This window comes from Stigmatopora argus, chromosome 10 (assembly GCF_051989625.1).
Source record: "Stigmatopora argus isolate UIUO_Sarg chromosome 10, RoL_Sarg_1.0, whole genome shotgun sequence".
Classification (NCBI taxonomy): Eukaryota; Metazoa; Chordata; class Actinopteri; order Syngnathiformes; family Syngnathidae; genus Stigmatopora; species Stigmatopora argus.
The window spans coordinates 710053-731233 of record NC_135396.1 but is presented as its reverse complement, the minus strand read 5'-3'; the positions used below and the strand labels follow the sequence as shown (position 1 = coordinate 731233).

General features: G+C 44.7%; 2 protein-coding genes across 2 annotated transcripts; both read right to left on the bottom strand.

Moving 5' to 3' along the window:
• Positions 1 to 499: 499 nt before the first annotated feature.
• On the bottom strand, positions 500 to 10521 carry LOC144083071 (tripartite motif-containing protein 3-like). The gene is made up of 13 exons (XM_077610545.1): positions 10279 to 10521; positions 8061 to 8236; positions 6948 to 7188; positions 6713 to 6864; positions 5015 to 5396; positions 3718 to 4249; positions 3014 to 3117; positions 2760 to 2927; positions 2455 to 2623; positions 1824 to 1883; positions 1681 to 1751; positions 1461 to 1601; positions 500 to 978 (listed from the first exon to the last, which is right to left on the bottom strand). Exons 2-13 carry the CDS (start codon positions 8192 to 8194, stop codon positions 826 to 828), a joined length of 2307 nt encoding a protein of 768 aa, XP_077466671.1. The 5' UTR covers positions 8195 to 8236; positions 10279 to 10521; the 3' UTR covers positions 500 to 825.
• A 689-nt stretch (positions 10522 to 11210) lies between these two features.
• On the bottom strand, positions 11211 to 21132 carry fhdc4 (FH2 domain containing 4). The gene is made up of 12 exons (XM_077610544.1): positions 20806 to 21132; positions 18679 to 19132; positions 17388 to 17449; positions 16479 to 16581; positions 16047 to 16132; positions 15865 to 15965; positions 15346 to 15416; positions 15145 to 15256; positions 14992 to 15058; positions 14156 to 14273; positions 13910 to 14074; positions 11211 to 13815 (listed from the first exon to the last, which is right to left on the bottom strand). Exons 2-12 carry the CDS (start codon positions 19021 to 19023, stop codon positions 12682 to 12684), a joined length of 2364 nt encoding a protein of 787 aa, XP_077466670.1. The 5' UTR covers positions 19024 to 19132; positions 20806 to 21132; the 3' UTR covers positions 11211 to 12681.
• Positions 21133 to 21181: the final 49 nt, after the last annotated feature.

Below are 21181 nucleotides of genomic sequence, written 5' to 3'. Positions count from 1 at the left end.
ATGTACACAATAATACACATTTGGCTATGTACACTAAGTACAAGGTGGCGGCCATCTTGTTATTTCTGCTGTGGCAAAAAAAAAAAAGCGACGTGAAGCGGCGTGAAGCGAAAGGAGAGGCGGCGCGCACCCAAAAGAAAAGCCAGCCATCCCGATATGATGTCATATTTTGACGGAATGGAGTCGGAGGCGACGATTTAACTCGTTCGCCGCCGTCCGTATTGTTCAAATGACATTTTTCCTTTGGTTTTACATTGGAGATCTACAAATGTGTCGTTTTGCACCAAATTTTACATAAAATAGTATGGTTTGTGGGTGTTTGTCTTACATTTTGGTCAAAGGTCAATGTCACAGAGGCATACCTGTCATCCTCTGCCGATAACTGCCCTTATAAATGATTATGATTCCCCTTACAAACCCCCAAAAAAACCTTACAAACACCGTACGACTCGTACAGTGTTTGTAAGGTTTTTGGGGGGTTTGTAAGGGGAATCATAATCATTTATAAGGGCAGTTATCGGCAGAGGTTGACAGGTATGCAGAGGTCAGAAATGTACTTCTCACCAACGTCAGAATTCCCTTCTTACAAAAACAACGCCGATTCTTCGCAGAATTTGAGCTTTCTTTTGTTTTTCTCTGTCCGTTCCGTTCCCCGCGTTTTCTTTTGAGTGCGAGCGCACGCTTTGAAACCGACGATGACCTCGACTATTTACAGAAATGAACTGGATGTGGCTGGTCAAATACTTGAGTCTACTCAACGCACGCACCTTGTTTTGGTCGTGCGCGTGGCCCTTTAAGTCGGCCAATAAAGAGCCGCCGTTCGGTCTACTGCAGGTAGCGGTACACCTTGAAGCAGTGGTTACCCGAGTCGGCCACCGCCACGTGGCCGTCGGAGGTGAGGGCCAGTCCTTGGGGGCCGTACAGGGGGTCCGCCGTGGTGTTGATGTAAGACAGGAAGGAGCCCGCGCTGTCAAACACCTGAAAGACCAAAAGACGGGCAAAAGTTTTCCCAGCTGGAAAGTCCACGCTAGCATGCTATTCAAAGACGCGCTATTTTCGTCGTGCTAGTGTGACATGCTAAAGTGTGTACGTTATTAACGATTGCATGTTGAGAATGTACGACGAGTTTGGATTGGATGTGTTTATCGGTGTTCGATTGTTGATCCTTTGATTCATATGGCAAGTGTGTGGCATGTTAAAGAATATCGGTATTCGATTATTGATGTCTTAGCACATAGCTTGAGGCACGGGAGATTTTTAGTCATTACAGTAAAGTTGGATTGAAGAAACAACAACGGATCACTGTTCGGATTATTTCTCCCTGTGTTTTAAGATTAAATGCAGGGTGTAATACTAGCTAGCTAGCTAGACATGAGCATCCATGCTAGTTGGCATGTCACCAATAGAATTTCTGGGTGACAAATTTTGAATTTAAAAAGAAAATTAAATCTTTTTGTAACCTGTATGCGACTGTTTCCCCAGTCGGCCACGATGATGTTCCCGTTGGAGTCGACGGCCACTCCGGTGGGGGCGTTGAACTGACCGTTGCCCTCCCCGTGCGAGCCGAACTTAAAGAGAAATTCGCCGTCCGCGTTGTACACCTGAGTGGGACGGAGACGAAAAAAAGGTGGTCAGGCGGAGGAGACGCCAGGAACGACCCAGAACGTGGAAAAGAGGTACCTTGACCGAGTGGTTGTGGAAGTCGGTCACGATGATTTCGTTTTTGCTGTTGACGGCCACAAAATGAGGACCTGAAAGAGAGGAAAGGGGAAATGATGGTTTATTTCCAGGACGAGGCAAGTCGCTGGCTGAAATGGACTCACTGAAAACTGGGCCTGATTTGGTCAGCTTTTGCTCCAGGGCCACATTTGCGCCACTTTTGTCTAAAAGAAAAGTAGACGGAAGAAGAAGAAGAAAAGTGAGACATGATGCAGATACAAAACAGACACCCAAAAATCAACAATTGTATTCGACAAACTTAAAGACTTGATAAAGGAGCGCATTTTAGTACAAAAAGACCTTGGATATGAAGCTTTTACTAAAAAAAGTATGACTTATCATACAAGTTTGCTTTTTTTGGTGGTGTTGGAAATACCTGGGAACCAATGTAGAGATTATTATCAATCTTGCAAGATGTTTGTCATATAAAAGAAAAAAGGTGGATGTAGTTTGGAAAATTAGGTCAAAGATCAGGGGTGTCAGGAAAATAATTTTGCGGAAAATTGATCGTATTTGTTGGGTGGCGAAAGGGTCAAAAGTCAAAAGACAAAGAAATCAGAATTACAAAGACGCACTGAATTTGGCTGCTTAGGCTGAATTTAGTTGTTGCGAATGTTGCTAACGTGTATAGACTGTTACTTTATTTATCTTTTTATAGAAAAGTATGAAATGTATAAATATTGTATGCATTTAGATTGATTTAATTGTGTATGTAGTCATTTGAAGGTGGGCTACCTGCAAAATGTCGATCGGAAGTCCCCTTGGCTCCGAACTTGGTGACCAGCTTCCCGTTGGCCTGAAAGATGAAAACGCAGCAGGCCTTGTTGTCCACCGTGATGATGTGTCCGTTCTTGTCCACGGCCACGCCTTTCGGACCCATCAGACGACCCGCTCCGATTTTGCTCTGCCAAAAGAGCGCATACCTGTTACGACGGGTGCCCTGAACTGGCCTCAAATTTGGATAGCCATTTTTTGCAGCTAAAAGTAGTATTTTAATACGATGCATGACGTGCCGTCGAAGCGCCCTCTCGTGGCCTCACCTTGAACTTTCCGTCCGAGGAGAAAATGCTGATCCAGCGGTTGTCGTAGTCGGCCACCACGATGTCGCCGTTTACGTCCACCGTCACCCCCGTGGGGCGCTGCAGCTGGCCGGGGGAGCGGCCCCGGACCCCGAACCTCATCTTGAACTGCCCGTCGTTGGAGAAGACCTGAAGGAGGGCGTGGGGGTTAGGGCGGAGTGTCCTAAGTGGCCCTTGACGGGCGCTTTGGGTTTTTTTGTGGAGTAGGGCGCCACCTGGATGCACTGGTTGTTGCTGTCGGCCACCACGATGCGGCCGTTGTTGGAGGCCGAGATGCCCTGCAGGTTGGTAAACTCGCCTTTGTCGCGACCTCGTGTTCCTGTCCAACACAAAACCAAAGTTGGAATTTTTTTACATTTTTTGGGGTTGATTATCATAGTATTTTATGAAGTATTCTGTATTTCAATTAGAACTGATTTTGCAAATGTTATTTTTTTACGTTGATTTTAGGTTGACAAAATCAAGGTAAAATTTTTATTGGTATTTTTTTAATTAATTTAATCAAGGTAAAATTTGTATTGGTATTTTTTTAATTAATTTAATCAAGGTAAAATTTGTATTGGTATTTTTTAAATTAATTTAATCAAGGTAAACATTTTATTGGTATTTTTTAATTAATTTAATCAAGGTAAACATTTTATTGGTATTTTTTAATTAATTTAATCAAGGTAAACATTTTATTGGTATGTTTTTAATTAATTTAATCAAGGAAAAAAAAATATTGGTGTTTTTTTAATTAATTTAATCAAGGTAAAAAAAATATTGGTATTTTTTGAATTAATTTAATTGATCTTAATGGACCATTTTTTAACATTGTAATATAATGATTCACGTCACCGTCACTGGCGTTGATACTTGAAAATAAATGAATATTCCTTCATTCATTTCCTTTTCGGATAAGAACGAGGCGTTCACTGACCCACTCTGTAGATGAGCTCGTCCTCGATGGGGTTCTCCTTCTTCTTGGTGGTGCTGTACATGCTGGAGGGCCTCCGGACGGCCTTCTGGCGGACGTGACCGCCTCCGCCGCCGGGCGACTTCACCCGCCTTTTGACGTCGTCGGGCGACTGCAGCACGTCGCAGGGCTTGACGGCGCGCAGGCGGAAGGGGCTGCCGCGCACGTGCTGCCCGTAGAGCATCAGCGAGAAGACGAACTCGCCCTCGGCCCGGGCCGTGTAGGCCACCTCGTAGGTGCCGTTCTTGTTGTCGGCCACCTCGGGGCGGGCCGCCTCCGTCCCCTCGGCCGAGGCGATGCGGGCGCGCAGGCAGGCATTGCCCGTCCGGACCAGCTCGCCGTCCTTGTCCTTGGTGGTGACGGTGACGGCGGTGGGCTGGCCCACCAGCGCGTGGCGCAGGCCTTCGCCGGTGGCCACGCTGGTGTGGCCCACCGCGCCCGTGGTGATCAGCACGCCCAGGTTCTGGATGGAGCGCCGCAGGCCGTCCGTCTCCACCTGCCGGGGGCGGACGTTAACGGCAAAAAGTAAATGCATTTTCTTATCCATTATTTTATTTTGAATTCCCTCTTTAAGCGATTAAAAACTGTAAAAATCCAACATGGCACATATTTTCACCTACACACATAGGGCACACGTAAAAGTCTAAAACACAGGTGTGAAAGTGGCGGCCCGGGGGCCAAATCTGGCCCGCCGCATCATTTTGTGTGGCCCGGGAAAGTAAATCATGACTTTCTGTTTTAGGATCAAATTAAAATGATAGATATAGATGTATATTATATTTCCTGATTTTCCCCCTTTTAAATCAATAATTGTCATTTTTTTCTGTGTTTTTAGTTCAAAAATCATTTTGTAAAATCTAAAAAATATATGAAAATATTTTTTAATTTCCACTTTAATATGGAACATAAAGAAAAATTTGGTTTCCTTTTGAAATCGATTAAAAGATTTTACCTTACAAAGAAAAAAAGCTCAAATAAACATTTTTTTTATCTATAAGAAACAGAATATTCAGGGCCTTTTGATCCAGTTCTTTTAATCATTTTTTTTTTAAATATCTAAATATTATATCTAAAATGGTCCAGCCCACATGAAATCGAGTTGACGTGACCCGCGAACCAACCCGAGTCTGACACTTGGTCTAAATGTACTACAAAGTGGACGGCTTTTGGCCCCGGTATAACGGGCTATTGTCGTCATCTGGCGGACAAACACGGGTATTACATCTATAACAAACAAGCATTTGAGAGAGTGGCGACCCACCTGGCACTCCAGGTGTCCGTTCTCCTGAGGCTGCTCGGGGAAACCCTGTCGCGCCAGGGCGCTCACCCGCTCGCCCATCTGTTTTTGGACCAGCAGCACTTCGGCGGCGCTGCCGTGACTGAGCGCCTGCTCGGTGAAGTCGCAGCTGCTCTGGATGTTCTCCTTGCCCCGCAGCAGCGAGCTGAGCTGGGCCTGCAGCACCTTCTGCTTGGTGCCGCAGATGTTCTCCACCTCGGCCACCAGGGCCTCCTTGCGCTGGCGCAGGGCTTTCTCCAGCTCCTCGAAGGTGGCCTGGATCTCCGTCACCGCGCCGTCCTTGCGCTCCGTCAGCTGCTTGGAGATCTCCGTCACCAGATCCACGGCCGCCGTCAGCTGAGGGAGTCTGGAAAGGCCAAGAATGGCTGATAATTACGGCCACACCCGCTGTAAAAAGTCTCCAAACTGAAGCTGTTGCACTCAGAAAACTGTTTTTTTAGACACAATTTACAAAAAAGTCTGCATGTTTTTAAGTATTTCAGAGTTTTTAACTAAAACACAAAGCATGGAGGAACGTCCACCCTTTTCCCAGCAATTCTGGTGATGGCATCCCAACCAGAAAGGATATCTCTATCAAAATAAACTTTTCTAAAGGTGCTATGAACGGTTGGCATGTCAAAACATGACTGCACTAAAGTCATTTTGCAGCTGGAAAAGGAATTTGGCACTCAAATCTGGCTTTGGGAGTTTACCACGCAAAACAATGCACGAGGAAACGCCCACAATTTTCAGCCATTCTGGTTGTGACATCACAACCAGAATGGATGATCATATCTAGCGTTCCTGTGCTCGTAAATGTTGACAAAATGGCGTAATAGTCGCACGGCGGCGAGATAACCGCTCGCCTAATAGCATGCTAGCATTCTGGCCGTGACGACATCTGTAGTTGATGGGCGTGGCCAAGGCAGCCGACAACAAAAGAGGAATTAGGGTCAATTTTCATGACCAAATCTGCTTAGCGTACAAATAATTATCTGCTAACTACTTCAAATCCCTCGTCGGAGCAATCCATAGCGCCTTCGAGTACGCGTTGGCTGCCATCCTTCCCGCTCCAAATTGATTGGACATGTCATCGAGTACGTGTTGTGCATTTATAGGCAGTGGTCACTACGACGGACAGTTATTCAAAACAAAACGAGTGTATGTATATGTGTATGTGTGTATGTATATGTATGTATGTATATATGTATGTATGTATGTATGTATGTATGTATGTAGGTATGTATGTATGTATGTATGTATATATGCATGTATGTATATATGTATATATGTAGCTATGTAGATATGTAGATGTGTATATGTGTATATGTGTATATATGTATATATGTATGTATATATATATATTTATATATATATACATACATACACATATACATACATATATATATACATACATACATACATACATACATACATACATATATACACATACTTCAGAGACACGCTTATTTATTTCTATATTTATTCATGTATTTATTTATTAACTTACTTATTACCTATCTATTTATGTCTAAAATGCCTTTCCTATTCCTGCATCCTCACCCTCTTGCTACTGTGACAACGAAATTTCCCGAATACGGGATGAATAAAGTTATCCAATCCAATCAGAGTGCAATTCCACAATTGGCCGTCATAGGCAGCGGGGCGCCATTTTTTTCCGACCTGTTGCGAACGGTGTCCAGCTGGTTCTTGAGCGCCGACTTGTGCTGCTCCAGGACGTCCCTCAGCGGCACCGTCACGTGCTCCCTGTGCTCGCCTTCCGTGCACTCCAGACACATGGCCGTCTCACACGACTCGCAGTAGAACTCCATCACCTGCGGAGGGCGCACAAGAGCACTCGATGCCCTACTCTCCTCTTTGTTTTTTTTTATCACCGACTCACTGGACGGACGCTCACCTTGCCCTCGTGGTTGGGACACGAGAGGGGCTGACAAGCGGTGGCGGCGCTGGCCGTCTCCAGCACGTTGCGGGCTTCGGGTCGGCTGCACTCGGGCTCTCGCTGCAGCACCTCCATCAGGTTGGTGATGAAGAAGTTGTTCTGCAGGGCCGACACGCCCCTCTCGGGCAGGATGGACGTCTGACGGCACACCGGACACGACAGCGTCAGGGATTGCGGCGGGATGTAGTTCTGGAGACATCTGCCCAGGCGGGAGAATTAGAAGATGACGTGGATTAGCTCAGATTTCAGCAAAATGACAAGATTTTTAATACCTTAATACCCACCCAAAAATCCCTAAAGCCTGAATTGAAACCTTACTTTCATGCCATTAATCGTTTGAAACGTGGCCCTAATCATTTTAACAGCAAGCTTTTCTTCTAAAAATGGCGGCCCCTGTTTTTTGTCAAATTGTCAATTTTTTTTCCCCATTTTTCGGGGTGATTTTTTTGTCTTTTTTTTTTTTTTGCAATATTTCCCCTCACAGACCACATGGATTGGCTATTTAGTGGCGTCAATGATAGCCAGTGAGTAAAATATGATGAACATTGAAGTTAAAAAAAAAATAAAAATTAAATGGCGGTGAGCAATGTTCCCTCTAAGCTGCGCGCGTGCGCAATTGCGCACTACTCTCGTCTTCTCTGCGCACAGCAAATCATATGGAGCGCACAAAATAAAATGCCTTTTTTTTTTAGCTGTGAGGCCGACGCGCGAACCACTCATCCGCCGGGCCGCCCATTCATAGATATTAATCATTACATTTTATTATTACTAAATCATTTATGTGTAGTAAACATACACCTGCTTATGGCAGGTGTGATACTGGTGTGTGCCCATAGCGAGCAATGATTATGTTGCTCACACTGGTACTCAGTGTGCTCAGGGAGGTTGTCTTTCTGCCCAGACAAACAAAAAATTAGAGGGAACATTGGCGGCGACTCTATTTTGCGGTTTTTCGTTTAGCACGGCCATGCCTGGTCTGCATTAACCGCGATAATCGAGGGATTACTGTACTAACACTACTAATAATGATGATAAATGACAGTGTGAAAGACGATGCTAGTTGATTTGTACCTTTCGCAGAAGGTGTGCAGACACGGCAGGACTTTGGGGTTGTGGTAGCGATCCAGGCAGATGCTGCACACCAGAAACTGCTTGTCGATCTGCCGGACCACCGGACTGCTACCGCCGCTCTCGCGCTTGGCCATGGACCCCGCCGATGCCGACGTTCCAGCCGACGGATGCCCCACCTGACAAAGATTCATGCAAAAGTACATTTAGAACAATGTGACCCTAAAACGCTAAAGTAAATATGTTTTATGTTTCAATAACAGCATTGTAACTTTCTCACTTTTTAGTGCAAACCATCTGAAAAGGACAATCAGAAGTCAATCGTGAAGTTATTTAAAAATCAAATGGCAGGTTTTATAACATTAGCATTAGCATTTCAATTCAAGTGAAGTCAACTTTTGCTTATTTCCACCAAAAACAATTTTGAAGATCATTTCAGACCGATTTTGACTCCATACGAGAATCATGTGACATATTTGCAGAATGAATTTTTAACACTTAGCATCTGTTTACAAATTTCTTCCGCAACCAGGTGACAAATGACGATAATAGAAATGTTTCCGACGATGAGCTAGCGTTATTTCCAGAGTGGTTTCATAAACAGGCCGCATTCCAAGAAGTTCACGTGAAGAATGGGTCTTCCTCAAAACACGCAAAGCTAGCGTTAGCATGGCCTGGTCTGCTTTTTAGCCATTTCGACTCAATCCGGCCACGAAATGAGGTTTTGCGCGGCGAAAAAAGACGACGCGCACGACAACGTTTAAATATAGAGCGCCGCTCGGGGGATCCGTTTCCACCAGCTGCGTGCTGAGATTAATGACGTGGCAGCAAAAGCGCCTCTCGCCGTTTTACGCCTCATATTTTACAGTGACGTTAATGTCAAAGTTGATCAACAATGAGCAATTTGAAAATGAGGAGGGGGAATCAAGGCCGCCATGTGACGGGACGTGACGTGACGTGAAGGGCATCCCAAAAAGTCGCTGACTTCAACCACGGACGCGTGCGTCCTTTTCATCGCTGAGCGTCCGACTAAAGCTGACAAATGCGCGACTCAGCGTTTCGTTGAGACAACAAAGACAGAGTCCAATCGTCCCGTGACCTCTCGCAGGATTTTCGCTAATTTCAGTTAGCGCTGGAAAGAACAACTTTTCTCATCCTCCATTGAGGGACATTGAAATTCCTCCAAATGCTCTTTTTGAGCAAATATCCTCATGTATTTGGGGATTTATTTGAAATAAAATCCATTTTTAAATCAGTTTTTCATCAAAAAGGGAGAACATAAATAGTTTGTTTGTACTTTTCTTTCTCTAAACAGCGAGTATTTTTTTATTTTATAAATGTATACATTGAAAATTAAAAGGGGAAAAGAGAAAATATTTTAGTTTTATTTAATTTTCTGAATTTTACATTGAAAAAAAGGGATAGGATTTGTTAGGGAGTTTTTTAGATTGCAAAAAAATGTTTTTTAAAACTTTTTTTCTGAGAAAGGCAAAACATTGAATGTTTCCTTTTTTATATCTATATATCATTTTCAACACCGCTTGTCCTCGTTAAGGTCACGGGGTGCTGGAGCCTCTCCTAGCTGACCTCTTGCGAAAGGTGGACTACGCCCGGAAAACATTCCGTTTAGTTCGTTGAGCTATTTATTTTGAGATTTTCTTTAAAAAAATAATGTTTTGATCCAAAAATAACAATGAAAATATCAGATATTTTTGTATCTGGAATATTTTACAGGTATTTAATTTCCTTTTTTGTTTTTAAAACAATCAATATTGTCTCTATTTTTCATTTGAATTTGATGCTTTCACGGGCCCCCACCAAATGAGGCGGCGGACCGCACAAAGGCCCCCACCCCACCACTTTGACACCCACCAATGCACTCGAACTCGGAACCGCCGATGCCAAGTAGTCCTGCGGGCTTGCACGGATGCCAAAAGCCGACCATCGATATCGGAACCATCGCTTTCATCCGAAATTAGCCCCCCCCAAAATCTCTCCGTTTGACATAAGCAAAAGGAGCTGACTCACCATCAGCACGTACCCCGCGTCCCCCCAGACTGCAGCAAAGGGGCACACCTGCTCCCAAATGCCCGTTTCCACCCGCCCGAAAATGGGAAACATTGTACGCAGCCCGTTATTCCGAGTCGGACGGACGGCTAGCGAGAAAGCGACAACAACAAAAAGAAGAACGAGCAATGGAAGTATGCGGAGGAGTACTCACGTGAAACCCCGCCGGCGGGACGAGCACGAACGGAGGATAGAGGCCGAGAACGAGACCGAGGCGTCAGCATTGCGGACCCACCGGGAGAACCACCGCCATTGTAGCACTCCGTCCGATAGTCCAAAAACCGTGCACGGGAAGCCAGGAGGGGAAAGGAAAGGAAGGCAAGGCAAAGGAAAGCAAAGGAAAGGAAGGAAGGAAGGGCACGGTCTGTCGGGGAGGAGACGACGGGCGTGGCCTCTTTGCCGCATTGGTCCAACAGACGGTGGGCGGGGCTACAGTGAGCCAGACGGGAAAGGGAGGGAGCGAAGGGGGGGAGGGGCTAGCGGTACAGACCGTCAGAGTGCTGGTGATGCAACAACAACAAAAAGGGAAGAAGAGGGAAAGGGGGGGTTGAAAAAAGGAAAGGGGGTTCTTGTTGAAGACTCCACCTTAAAAGGACAAAGGAGGGAGGCTAGCTCGTTCTAGCTCAGAGATTATAAGGGGGCGAAAACAAATTAAAATCAGGGTTCCAATAGCGACCATTCCGACGGGGGGAGGGAGGGAGTAAGTCTTGAGCCCGCTATCCCTGCCTCGTTGCCACGGAGACTGCCTCCGCAGCGCCAACATGGCCGCCGCAGATGACGTGAAGGTGACTCCTACCGAGCCGTACGACTCGGACTCACTTGGGATTTCACGAGCCAAAATGGAGGATGATGTTTAGCTTTAGGGGATTTTCCAGTGCCTTCCTAACCAGTTGTTTTGCCCCAACCCACAAAAGCACATTAGAGATTATTACAGGGTCATTGTGCCCTGCCTTGCGATTGGCTGGGTGGACCCCGTAGTGGGGTTCAGCACCCCCTTGCCAAGGTTAGCGGGTTGGAAAATGAATGAGTCGCACTAGCCAAAGGATGCGCAATAAAAGGGGGAAAATACGACTATATAAGTCGAACTGGAGTATAAATTGCGTTTTAATTGATCCAAAATCAAAAATAATCATATGTTAAGGAAAATAGAGAACAACAGACAGAATAAGCACCTGTTAATGTAACATGTCAACAGTTTTTAGGCCTAAAAAAGACAAGCTGTTGGCAGTGACAGTGGGAAAAATAAATAAAAGTAGCAAATATAACCGGGAAAAGACGCTACTTACAAGCATGTTCGCATTTTTGTTGAGTGCCGTTTTTTTTTTTGTCCAGTGGAGGCGACCAATCTATTTAGACACGTATACTATACTGGACTTCTTATGGATACATTGTATGTTTGCAGGTGTTTGTCTGTTGGAACGTCAACACAACGAGGCCTGAATTGACAGACCGTCTTTGTAACACTGACCCAGTTAAGCCCCCCCAATGCCCCCCACCTCTAAAAAAAAACAAAGGCAGGATTGTTGGTGAGCAACAACTCATCTGACGACATCACTGGGGAACAAAAAAAGGATGAAAAACAAAAAAAACAATAACGGTAACCATAAGGGTATCCCGCCATGCGATACGATTCCCGATATTGATTATCGCGACACAGAAATGTGCAACATTCTATAGTATTACGAATAAAAATGAAATTTTGAAGTGACACCTAAAAAAGATACATTGAGAGCCTTGTTCTAGATGTTTCTGTGGTTTTTGACTAACCTTTCATTTCTCATTAACCTTCGAGCAACATACTTGACTATTCTTTATGCAAACATATTTTCTAATTTCTATGTTTTTTCTCAAACACATCAACACCTTCAACAACATCCACTTACACTTCTCATCATGGACTTCAACGTGAATCCATTTGTTCACCTACTCCACGGTCCACCTACCATGTTTTGGCCTTTTAGTCCTAATCGTGGCCTCTACAAGACCGTTACGGAGGGTCTTGCGACTCATTACGGTTTTATCCATTATTTCTGCCAACTGGGCTGCCACAAATGATCATTTATAGACATGGACTTTTGTACAAATCCTGTTAGGAAGCCCCTTATTGGCAAATATTTTCTTATATTTTGGATTTTTTAATGACATGGCTTTTATTTATTTTTAAAAAGGAGGGGGGTGTCTTAACTATTTCAAAAAATAGATTTTTTTAATAAAAAAAAAAGTAAACATTGAGTTCTATTATATTCATCATTTTAGATTTAAAAAAATATTTTGCGATTTTAAAAAAATTTACATTTTGGGTCACTGAACAGGAAGTGATCAGGAATGTCCCCCAAGGAAAAGGAAGTGACTTAAAACCAACAGGAAATGACTTGTAAATGCCCTCCAATGAAAAGCAGCAATATCGGATGAGAACGCTCGGGTTTAAGCGCCATTGACGACTCTAGACGCCCAATTCCAGTCAAAGTGACTTTTTGCAAACGAGATTGTCGGAGAAGCTTTTATCCCGATATTTTGACGCATCGTCACGCTCTTGTTTTTGAATTGGCGAACGGGCTCACACGTCGGTCCCGACAACCCGCGGTCCCTTTTCCTTGCTGGTCTGCGGCCTTCCGAAATCGCCCAGGCGCTTCCAAAAGCCAAAAAAATATCCGCCAGACTCCGACTGGGCCGGCGAACTCGGCGAACTCTCGGCTTCTCCGTTCTCCCGGCGCTTCCGCCACTGGTCTTGACCATCCCCGTCGCTCTCGGCGGGCGCAGGTTGTCCTTTCTGAGGTAGGTCGGCAAAGTCCGACGCCGTTTGGAACGGCCGCGTGGTCTCCGGGCCGACGTCTGCGGCCGCCAGGGGGAAAACCCGCGGGTGTTGGTCCTCTCCCTCGCATTCCTCTTTCTTCTGGACTTTGAGGGGTAGCGTGTGCCTGCGTGGAATGTTCCGTTTGGAGGACGGCGGCGAGCTGAGCAGGAATTGGACCAGGTCCTCGTTGGAGGGGTCTCCGGGGTAACGGTCCGTCTCCAGGTCTAAAGTCCTCTGGCGGGTCGGAGGTATCGACGTTCCGGGCGATTTGGGGTTTTGGTCGGAAAATTCCACGCTACCCCGGCTATTCTGATAGAGCAAGACCTTCTTGGAGACTTCGCGCAGTTTCTGAGCCTCTTCCTCGGTATTGCCGTGGAGATGGTCCTCGTCCACGGAGACTAATGGACTCCGGGCACTGCCGGCAGACGCCTCGATGCCACCGAGGACGACCTCTTCTCCGCTGTCCGTTTCCGAGGCGACGTCCGCGTTGCTAGCCGTCTGTCGGCGAGGCGTCCTGGTGAGTTCCCCCGCCGAATTCCATCCTTTCTCGGCCGCGTTCTTCAAAGATCCCAGCCGTTTTACCTCGGGAGCGTCCGGCCGAGAGCTCATCTCGGAAAGGCTCCCGGACTGGGGGCTCCCGGACTGGGGACTCCCGGACTGGGGACTCCCGGACTGAGGGCTCCCGGGCTGGGGGCTCCCGTGAGCGGACGCCGGTTGGGTCGACCTCCTCCTCTGGAGCCGATTGGTCAGGAATCCCTGCAGGACGGACTCCAAGGCGATGCCCTCCATTTCTTTGTCTCTGACGGAGCAGGTGGCCGTAGATCGGCGCTTGGCCACGCTCTGCAGACGGTTTCGGTGACGCCGCTTCACCTCCGCCATCTCTCGGGCCGTGTTCTCCTGCGGGGAAAAAAAATAAAACCCGTCGGGTGTCACGTCGCCTTTAAAATTCTTTCCTCCGACGGGTCGCGGCACGACGGGGCGCGGCTCGGACCTGCAAGGCTCGCAGGAATCTCTCGCAAAAGGAGTCAAAGACGCAGCAAGATTCCTCCAGGCTGAACTTGCCGGGGTCCTCGCAAAAGTACTGCGCCACCGCGTCGCCGGTGGCCCGAAGGTCCTGGAGATCGGATTCCACCTCGTCCAAACAAGCCCGGGCGTCCTAAACCGAGACCGGGAGGGAGATTTAGCGTAGCGGAAAAAAAGCGTCGCCTACTTGGAGGATGACGTGGCCTCAGCCAACCTTGAGGAAATCCTCCATCTGAGACTTGAGGTCTTCCTGCTTGGACGTATTGGCTTTGGCGTCGCCCACTTTTCGGACTTGTCGATCAAACTCTGCTTCAATTTCGCTTTGGTTGATTCTGAAAACAGAAAAGTGGAAATTAGTTATTAGCATTTCAAGGGTGTCAGACTCGGGTTGGTTCGCGGGCCGCTTTAACGTCAACTTGATTTCACGTGGGCCGGACCATTTTAGATATAATATTTAGATATATATTTTTACAAATGGATTAAAAGAACTGGATTAAAAGCCCTGAATATTCCGTTTTTTATAGATCTAAAACAATGTTTATTGTAGCTTTTTTTTATATATTTTTAGATTTTACAAAATGATTTTTGAACTAAAAACACAGAAAAAATGGATTAAAAAATGACAATTTTTGATTTAAAAGGGGAAAAAAAACAGGAAAATTAATATACATCTATACTCTTCATTTGAATTTGATCCTAAAACAGAAAGTCAGCACTCATGATTTACTTTCCCGGGCCGCACGAAATGATGCGGCGGGCCAGATTTGGCCCGCGGGCCACCACTTTGACACGTGGTTTAGGCCCAAGAACTGCTCGCCATTTCAGTGATACCGCAAAACGACCAGTTGGGAATTCTTGTCCGGGGAGGCTTCCAGTTAAGACCGTGGACAACATGCAAAGTTCACACACAAACACAGAGAAAAACTACATAATAGCTAGGCTAACTGGAATGCTAAATTGTCCCCGTGGTGTTCTGAGAAAACGGCCTGATAATGATTTTGTGTGTGTTTCCCCCTCAAATCCATACAGAACCCTCATCACGACGCTTACCTTGCAGCGGCTTTAATGTGCGTGAGTTCTTTGGGGAAGCTGAGAAGCGAAGGATCGGCATTCCGGGCTTGCTGCGGAAAAACAGCAAAGTGTGATTTTTTCAGAACCCCGGAGGAAGCAAAGCAAAATGGTCCCGTCGCGCGAAAGCCACACTTGCCATCACCACGTAGTGCATGAGATTCATCCCAGGTTTGTTGGCTTTGGTGTCCACCAACTTGAGCAGGGAGGCCATCCGGAAGCCCACGGCGCTGCCCGCGTAACCGCCCTGGGGACCAGAAAAGACCCGGCTAACGTGCCGCCGAGACAAGAATTGCACGACGATGATGATTTACTGCCGCTGAATCACTCACTCACAGCATTCATGTAATTTCCGGTCTTGAGAACCAATCGGATCACAGCGTGCAGACTGTCACAATCCAAAAGCTCTAAACAACACAAGCAGGAAGAGTTCACTTTGCGCAAAGTACAGCGCCACCTCTACTTACAAACGTCTCTACTTACAAACGTCTCTACATACAAACGTCTCTACATACAAACGTCTCTACATACAAACGTCTCTACATACAAACGTCTCTACATACAAAATTCTCAGGATACAAAATCAAAGGAACTTACAAAAGGCAAAACATTATTCCTGGTTATTCAGAAATGTCCCAAAAAAAGTGAACCCTGAACCCACTTTTGACATTTTGAAAATGTTTTAAAGGTAGTCGGACACTACTTTTAAGGGACCTTGGAACGGATTGCTGCAAAATGTGTCTCTAGTTACGAAAAACTCTGGTTATGAAAGCACTTGTAAAACGAATTAATTTCCCAAGTACAGCTACCGCTGTATTAGTCCGTAGAATAAAAACGTGTGTGAAATGAGGGTACCATTTCCTGCAGCTTTCAAAGTGGCGATAAAATCTCTCATCTCGGCCATGAAAGGGAAAAACTCCTCCTTGAGGACCAAGCTACTCAGACGCTCTTCATACCTGAAAAAAAAACACAGTCACCCAATAAGAATTGAAATATAACCTGTAGGAAGGTTCCAAAGGAAAGCGTAGAGTTCTCACTGGGGGATCTGGACCAGCATCAGCATAAACAGGTCTGCATCTGGGAGTGCCGATTGGTCGCCGTCAAATTTGAGGAGATCCTTGAGCTGACAAAATGGAAAGATAATGAGTGAGTGGTCAGTTTTCTAGCTTATTGATGGCCACAGTCACGGACAATTTAGCGTCCGGTTAGCCTAGCATGCATGTTTTTGGGATGTGGGAGGAAACCGGAGCACCAGAGGAAAACCCACACAACCACCACACTCTACACGGGGGAGCTTCGAACCTCCGTCTTGGAACTGTGAGGCGGACGTGCTAACCACCATCCCACCGCACCACCTTGTTTTAACTAACCCATGGTAAAAATTGTTTCCCAAATATGTTGTATATAACAACAAGGCGTGTGCCATGAATATTTAACATGGTGTGGGAGTGACAAAGCGTGGTGGGCACCTCCCCGTCATCTGGCAGCAGTTTTCCCAATTCTCGAAGTTTCCCAGGCGGGAAAGCCAGGGCGTTTCCATCTTGGATTTCCTTAATCAGATCGGTCACTGGCCTGTGGATTAAAAAACGACAAGACGGGTAGATAAAGATCACGTCAGACTGATTATCTTAGAAATTTGCGTTTAATCAACAGAGTAGCATATTTTCTGCACTATAAAGCTGCAACTATTCGCCAGAGTGCCTTAGATATGATCAATATTAGTTCATCATTGGATGAAATTCCCTTTTGCACAGCTCTATCTAGTGGATGCATCACACAACTCCTAACCACTACTACTACAGCTCCATCTAGTGCAGACGTGTCAAAGTGGCGGTCCGGGGGCCAGATCTGGCCCGCCGCATCATTTTGTGTGGCCCGGGAAAGTGAATCATGAGTGCCAACTTTCTGTTTTAGGATCAAAATAAAATCAAAAGTATAGATTATTACATTTTCTGATTTTCCCCCTTTTAAATCAATAATTGTAATTTTTTCTGATGAAGAAACAGGTCGTATTTACGTAAAAACGTAAACAATCGCGAAACTCCAGCTTGCAAAGAACTCATTTTGCGTCACTTCCTCGTCATTTTAACACAAAAAGCATTTGACTCTATCTATGCCACAAATGAGCTACAAATTCCCATTCCAGCTCGAGGGCCTTACGTTTGCCATCTCTGGCTGGCCGAGACAAAATACTGCAGAAACGTGGACTTAAGCGGAATTTTTGTTCACATCACCCAGTGCATAAAAAATTGCCAAGGAAGCACGTGGAAACGAGACGAGGCCTGCCGGAACGTGACTGGCAGGCGGCGTTATTGTCTTGCGCCGCGTGCTGCCGTCACGCCAACGTCAGCGACTAACCGACTGACTGAATCACTCACCGCTTGAACTGCTTGAGGAAAATGCCGATGTTCATGCTCCTCTTGGCGTTCAGGACGCTCACCTGACCAAAGAAAAGGAGACATTAAAATGAGCAGCTTGAAGTCATAAAGTAAAAAGACAAAAAATCTGTTCTCTCACGATAATGCTGTGCCAGGATGTACTCCATTTTTATTTATTGGATGAAAATGTACCAGGATGGGCTCTAGCACCCCCGCGACCCTTGTGAAATGGGCTTGTTTTTACTGGTTTCAACATTTTGAGGATGAAACATTTCAGGGTGACTTTGTTTGCTTTTTTTTTAAACCTATAAATAGACACCTTGTGAGGACTGTGTTTTATTTTATTATTTTTAGAAATGTTGTAGAACTCATGAAACCATGTAACTTTTATTGACTTGGTAGTGTCTTTTTAATCTCTTAAACTGCATTACGCAAATAAATGTAAATATTATTGTACTTTTTTTTAATGCCTTTGCTCGTTGAATGAATTTGACCAATTTTTCTATATTGATTTGTCATTATTGACTTTAATACTATAAAATATTGTCATCATAAACAACCACTAGTGATCTATTAAAGCTGAAAAATGTAAGAATACAGTTCTTTTGTTGTTGTTGAATTTCTAAGGAAATTCTAAACATTTTTCTGTATTTAATGTTTGTCTAATTGACTTTGCGTGTTTATGTCATACTGGACGTGCTGATTTGATTTGAGATAATATCCACGGGTTGGCCAATGAGGGAGGAGTAGGACTGCAAAGTGTGTGTCCACAAGAAGAACAGCAACTACAACTTGAGTGAGGCCTTTGGAATATGTTTTTTTTTTTTCATTTGAACTATACACAAGATAAATTTCTCCTATGACAGCACAAACCAACCTTCGGCAAACAAGCAGGCAACGTGTGAAGCAAGATGATGTCATCATGTTTACCTTTATTCTATCCGTTGTTGCACCTTTTTTTTACAGCCTTATATAATTCATAGGTCTATTTTATATGACATTTGACGCAGCCAGTTGAAGTTCATTGGACCTCTATCGTTGTCAATAGCAGTGAGTTGTCATTTTGGGGTTCTTTTAGGTCACTTCCTGTCAATTTAGGATTATTTCCTATTAATTTTTTGTTTGTTTGTCCGTTCGTGATGATTTTGTGGCATTTCTAGGTGACTTCCAATTGGTTTGGGACTACAGTAATCCCTCGATTATCGCAAATTCACTTTTCGCGAATTCACTATTTTGCGATTTTTTTTCCTGCTATGAATTATTATTATTTTTTCCCGCTTCCCGCACTCACCGGTTGTCCTATAGCGGCGGCCAGATGTCTCCCGGCGAGGGCGGCGGCCTCCCGGTTCCGGCGGCGGCTAAACAGCTCCTCCATGCGGTCGGTGTCCAACTGGTATTGTCCGTCCGTCCCATCCTCCGTCCAAACGTTGCGCTTGCCGACGACCGAGTGCTTGGGGAGGGTCTCCCAGTTGAAGTTCCGCATCCTGGCGCGCCGGGGGTCCGTCCTCGACTCGCCCGGGGCGAGAGGCGGCGGCGGGGGCGGGGGGAGCGGAGGAGGTGGAGGAGGTGGAGGGGGCGGAGGGGGCGCTAATGGCGGAGGGGGAGCAGGAGGAGGCGGAGGCTCACCGGACTGCATTGGGATGTTTTCAGCTCGGTGGCGGAGTCATGATCCGGTGGAAGAAACGGGATGTTTTCCTTTCGTTAGTTTTTATTTTTATTTTTCACGGGAATTGGTCCAAATGACGCTGCGGGTGGTGTTTTTGGAGGAGAAAAAAAGGAGGGGAAAGGTCACCATGGCGTTACTGACTCAGAGAAAAATTATAAAGGAACAGAAAGTATTAGCAGTTTCAGTTCGGCGAGCACCAGAATATTCTGGAATGATTTAATTGGAGGGCTTTTGACAAAGATTTCAACATTCCTGAACAGGAATGCGCATTTTTGGACTTCCCAATTGATTTTTTTCCAAGCTATGTTTGGTCGATAGCCATGGATTACCCATATTTTCATTATTGTAGTAATAATAATTCATTCAATTGTAGGTGGGTTACCTTGACAAGGTCTGCGGGAGTGCTGGAGCCTATTCCAGCCAAGTTGGCCCCTTGATTTTATCATAAGTGGCCGCAGGAGTGCATAAATAATATTACACATAATGGGACAGTCATTAGAAATTGACATTAAAATCGGAACTAAAATTTGATTGATGGGAAAATGGGCACTTGAATAACTTCTAATCTCAACAGTCACATGGATAACAAACTAACCAATGGAAAAAGACAGCTTTAGTGGGCGTGGCATTGCTTTTTTAAATGAAATCATGAGAGCTTTGTGAAAGTCCCAATCAATAGTTCACCCTTTTAACCTTTAAACTGCTTTTTGATTTGCTACTTTTGTTTCAAGCCGTGGTGCAACGTAACAATCTAGAAATACCAGAAATTAAATTAGTAGTCCTGAATCTAAACATGAAATAAATAAAAAATGAGCTAAAACTGGGAAAATACTAAAATAAAAAAAGCAATGATGACAAAAAAAACAATACTGGTAAATAGAGATTTTTAAAATGTATTTTGGGGATTTTCAAAAGCAAATTATAAAAACAGGAATTTTGTTTCTTTAATTTTGATTCTTTGATATAAAATTTTTTTTTTTTATATATTTCTTCTACTTTTTGTTGATCATTTAAAAAAAATGATTTTCCCATTTTTAAATTTTATTTTCCAACTTGTTTTCTTTCACTTAACTTTAACTGAATTATCACAAACGTTTAATTGCTTAATTATTTTTGGGTGTATTTTCCTGTACTTTTACTAAATTCATATTTAACAAAAATAAATAAAGCATTGGAAGAATGCACAAAAGAATCCAATTGGTATTGAAAAAGTAAAAAATAACTAAAGAAAATTGGAAAAAATAGAACTTAAAGTACTATATACAGATAAAAAATGAAATTAAAAATTACATTCCATTTTTTGAATCTTAAAAAGGAACAATTTAATTGGGGGGGGGGGGGGGCATTAATTTAAAAATGAATTTCCTTCTATTTCTTTGAATGTTTTTTTTAGATTCAGGACTTTTTGAGTTTGATGGATTTCATAAAGGGACAGGACATATTAATGAACATTTTAGGGTACATTTGATTATTTATTGTTTTTGAGAGCATATTTGCCCCACCTAAAATCCGCCATCAAGGAGTTAAGTTAAGGAGTACTAGCTAGTATTTGCCTTGTGTTTTAGCAACAGAATGCGGGTGTTAGGGGTGGGTGGGGCCAAAGCGGGGGAACTTCTATCTCCGAAAGGTGATAACGTACGTCAAGCAAGTAGCCGGCAGCAACAACGTGACTAAAAGCCAATAAGAGGTCACGGAAATGACTCGACAAACTCATAAATTCATCAAGTTGTAAAAAAAAAAGGGGCAACTGACCTTGTTCTTTTACGTCTTCAGACGACGGAGTTTTCCTGCCTTTGCTTTTTCATTCCAATGCGGCTCCTCTCGTGCCGAAACTTGAAGAGTGTCGCAACTTTGCTTTGCTGCCTGGAGACGAGGAGGAGGAGGAAGAGGAGGAGGAGGAAGAGGAGGAGATGGACACACCCATCGAGCCCAGGATCACTGCCGGACCTCCTCGCCGGATTTATGGACTGGTGCAACGTGATGACTTGGCTTCAAAAGATAGAAGAGACATTGATTATACTTTTAAAGACACAGTAACTCAAAAAAGTGCCCATTGGCCCAAACATCAGTGTTCAGGTTTGGTGGCGATAGAAGTCCAGTCCGATTGGACTGGAGAGGACGGTTGACT